Here is a 3,487-nt window from a genome sequence, read left to right as displayed (position 1 = left end):
AGATTAAATCAGACTCATCTTTCCAAAGAAATAGTAAAATTAAAAAATCTTCTTCAGAAAAATAATTTAATACAAATTATATAATTAAATTATGAATTAACAGTAAATATTAGACAGTAAACTTACGGAGGATCCTTCTTCATCTTTATCAACTCCAACTTGTTGTGTCAAATCACTCATTCAGGCATGGCTGGAACTTTCCTCTATTCCCTACCATTCTTTCATTTTTCAATATTCTATTTATACTTAGAGATGAGCGAACAGTAAAATGTTCGATATTTGATATTTGTTTCGAGTAGTCCCTCAATATTCGACTACTCGAATCGAATATCGAACCCTATTATAGTCTATGGGGGAAAATGCTCGTTTCAGGGGAAGGCAACATTCGATCAAATAGAACTTACCAATTAAAAAAAATTAAAAAAAAAAAAATAGAACTTACCAAGTCCACGAGTGAGGGTCGGGCTGGATTCTCTGAGAAGTCTTCTCCGTGCAGCAACCCCGCGGCGTCTTCTGGCTCTGAACTCACTCTGCCAGGCATTGGGCCTGGGCAGAGCCGGTTGCGCAAGTCCACACTACAAGAAAATGGCCACTTACAGTCAAAGCGGCCATTTTCTTGTAGCGCGGGCATGCGCAGTCGGCTCTGCCCAGGCCCGATGCCTGGCAGAGTCAATTCAGAGCCGGAAGACGCCGCGGGGACACTGCACGGAGAAGGCTTCTAAAGGTAGGAGAAGAACCAGCGTTGATTGGCTGACTGTATAGCATTCGGCCAATCAATGCTGGTTCTGCATCAAATTTTTCCATTCAAATATCGAGTAGTGTTCGATCGAGTACGAGTATTTCGAATACCATAGTATTCGATCGAATACCTACTCGATCGAATACTACTCGCTCATCTCTATTTATACTCTATACTGTCATGTAGGTGGTTCTGAGTTTGTGCTTATGGTCTGGAACCCACCCACCTGACAGGAGAGAGCCTAATTATAATATTGGTTTCTGAACCTAAAAGCACCAATTGCTCAGGAATGGTGGGGGCTAGAGAAAAAAAAATCTATCTAAACTGGAATCAATGGGTTGGAGTTGGTGGAAGTGGTGAAAGGTCTTCTGTAAAATGTTAGATATTGGGAGTTAATCGGATTGTCCGGGGTAGAGCATTCCAGAGAAGTGGTGCAGCTCGGGAGAAGTCTTGTATACGAGCGTGGGAGGTTCTGATAATAGAGGATGTAAGTGTTAGGTCATTGAGTGAGCGGAGAGCACGGGTTGGGCGGTAGACAGAGATGAGGGAGGAAATGTAGGGAGGTGCGGCATTATGGAGAGCCTTGTGGGGGAGGGGGAGAACTTTATATTTTATTCTATAATGAATAGGCAGCCAATGTAGTGACTAGCACAGACCAGAGGCCTCGCTGTAGCGTCTAGACTGATAGATGAGCCTGGCCGCTGCATTCAGAATAGATTGTAGAGGGGAGAGTTTAGTGAGGGGAAGACCGATTAGTAAGGAGTTACAGTAGTCAAGGCGAGAGTCAATCAGAGCAACTAATGAGAGACATTTGGTGGGTGGTTCAGTGGCCTTTGCACTCTTGTAACACTGAAAGTTTATTAGATAAAGCACTTTTTATAACCAGACTTCCCGAATCTTAAAGTGTGATAGGTAGATCATTTTATACTACATATTTAATGGGAAACTACATCTTCTAACAACTTTTGGGTTTTCTTCTTCACCTCCCCATTGTTCAGACTGTAAATGAGTGGATTTAACAAGGGAGCAATAATAACATAGAATATGGAGACATATTTCCCTTGATTTGATGATTTTTCCTGTGATGGCCCCAGATAGGTGACCATACCCGTCCCAAAATACATGGCTACAACAGTCACATGGGAGGTACAAGTAGAGAAAGCCTTGGCTCTTCCCGCTGCTCTAATCTTTAATACCGAGATGATAATACAAGTGTAAGATACTATAATAAAGGTAAAGGGGAGGAGAATAGTAATAAAACTTAACAAAAAGATCACAAATTCTTTCACATAATTTTTGTCACATGACAAGTGTAAGACGGCAAGAGATTCGCACATGAAGTGATTGATCTGGTTAGGGTAGCATAAGGATACGGGCATCAGAAATGATGGGAGTATGATGACCAGGACACTGAATACCCAAATCAGGGCAGTAAGTCTATGGCACATGCTCCACCTCATCAGAACCGGGTAGTGGAGAGGTAGACATATGGCCAGGAATCGGTCATAGGCCATTAGCACTAAAAGAAAACATTCTGTGGACCCTATTAACAGTAGTACGTTGACTTGGGTGAGACAAGCTGCCAAGGATATTGTCCGTCTAGTCGAGAATAGGTCCACCAACATTTTGGGCACAGCAGAAGATGAATTGCATAGGTCTATAAAGGATAACTTGCTGATGAAGTAATACATGGGGGTGTGCAACTGAGGGTTGAGGACTACAATGTGAATTATAAGACCATTTAAAAGGATGGTCATCACATAAATCAGGAAAAACAACACAAACAGGATCACGTTGATACCGAGGTCCTTGGAGAAGCCCAACAAGATAAATTCAGTCGCAAGTGTCTTGTTCTTCATGATGTCTTGGAAAATCAGGTCTGCGTGTATGAAGCATTAAGACACAAAGTCATCAGAGTATGACGAAGAATTCTTGAAAGATCCAGCACTCCATAATATGTAACAATAATACAAAGCTTATACATCAAATTCTGTAAAAATAACCAATAAAAATTCTAACATTTAATTTATGTTCATTTAACTACATAGTTACATAGTAGATGAGGTTGGATGAAGACATCAGTCCATCAAGTCCAACCTATAACCCTACAGTCCCTACAGTGATGATCCAGGGGAAGGCAAGAAAAAACCCATGAGGCTCATGCCAATTGCACCATTTCAGGGAAAAAATTCCTTCCCGACTCCAAATCTGACAGTCAGTATAAAACCCTGGATCAACGTGTCCTTAAAATCTAGAGTCCATAACCTGTTATATTTTTCAAGAAAGACATCCAGGCCCTCTTTGTACTTGTTTAATGAATCCGCCATCACCACTTCCTGGGGCAGAGAGTTCCAGAGCCTCGCTGCTCTTACTGTGAAGAATCCCCTTTGAAACCTTCTCTCCTCCAGACGTAGAGGATGTCCCTTTGTCACTGTCACTGGCCTAGGAGTAAAAAGATCCTTAGAAAGTTCTTTGTATTGTCCCTTCATGTATTTGTAATTAAAAAGTTGAAAAAAATTCCAGCAGCAAATTTTATGACAGAGAAAGATAATACAGTTGCCCTTCTGTGGCTATTGTGAACCAGATTTAGATCGTCTACGTATCCGTATGGTTTGAGAGAAAGCCCTGGAGATTTGTAAAGTGGCAGCAATGAGTCCAGCCCTGAATCCCATAGAACACCTGTGGGGGAGGGGGAGAGATCTCTTGGTGGCAGTTTGGAGAAGGCCCCCTTCACATCTCAGGGGGGAC

At 42.0% G+C, this 3,487-nt stretch overlaps 1 protein-coding gene across 1 annotated transcript; it reads right to left on the bottom strand.

Moving 5' to 3' along the window:
* Positions 1 to 1,674: 1,674 nt before the first annotated feature.
* Positions 1,675 to 2,598, bottom strand: LOC142198626 (olfactory receptor 2A7-like). The gene has a single exon (XM_075269655.1). The coding sequence runs from the start codon at positions 2,596 to 2,598 to the stop codon at positions 1,675 to 1,677; it is 924 nt and encodes a 307-aa protein (XP_075125756.1).
* Between the last annotated feature and the right edge of the window lie 889 nt (positions 2,599 to 3,487).

The sequence above is a fragment of the Leptodactylus fuscus genome, chromosome 3 (genome assembly GCF_031893055.1).
Source record: "Leptodactylus fuscus isolate aLepFus1 chromosome 3, aLepFus1.hap2, whole genome shotgun sequence".
Classification (NCBI taxonomy): Eukaryota; Metazoa; Chordata; class Amphibia; order Anura; family Leptodactylidae; genus Leptodactylus; species Leptodactylus fuscus.
This window is presented reverse-complemented; position numbering and strand designations above follow the sequence as displayed.

What these genes read in the sequence shown, in the direction of transcription:
- LOC142198626 (XM_075269655.1), bottom strand. Translation starts at nt 2,598, where the DNA reads ATGAAGAACAAGACACTTGCGACTGAATTTATCTTGTTGGGCTTCTCC.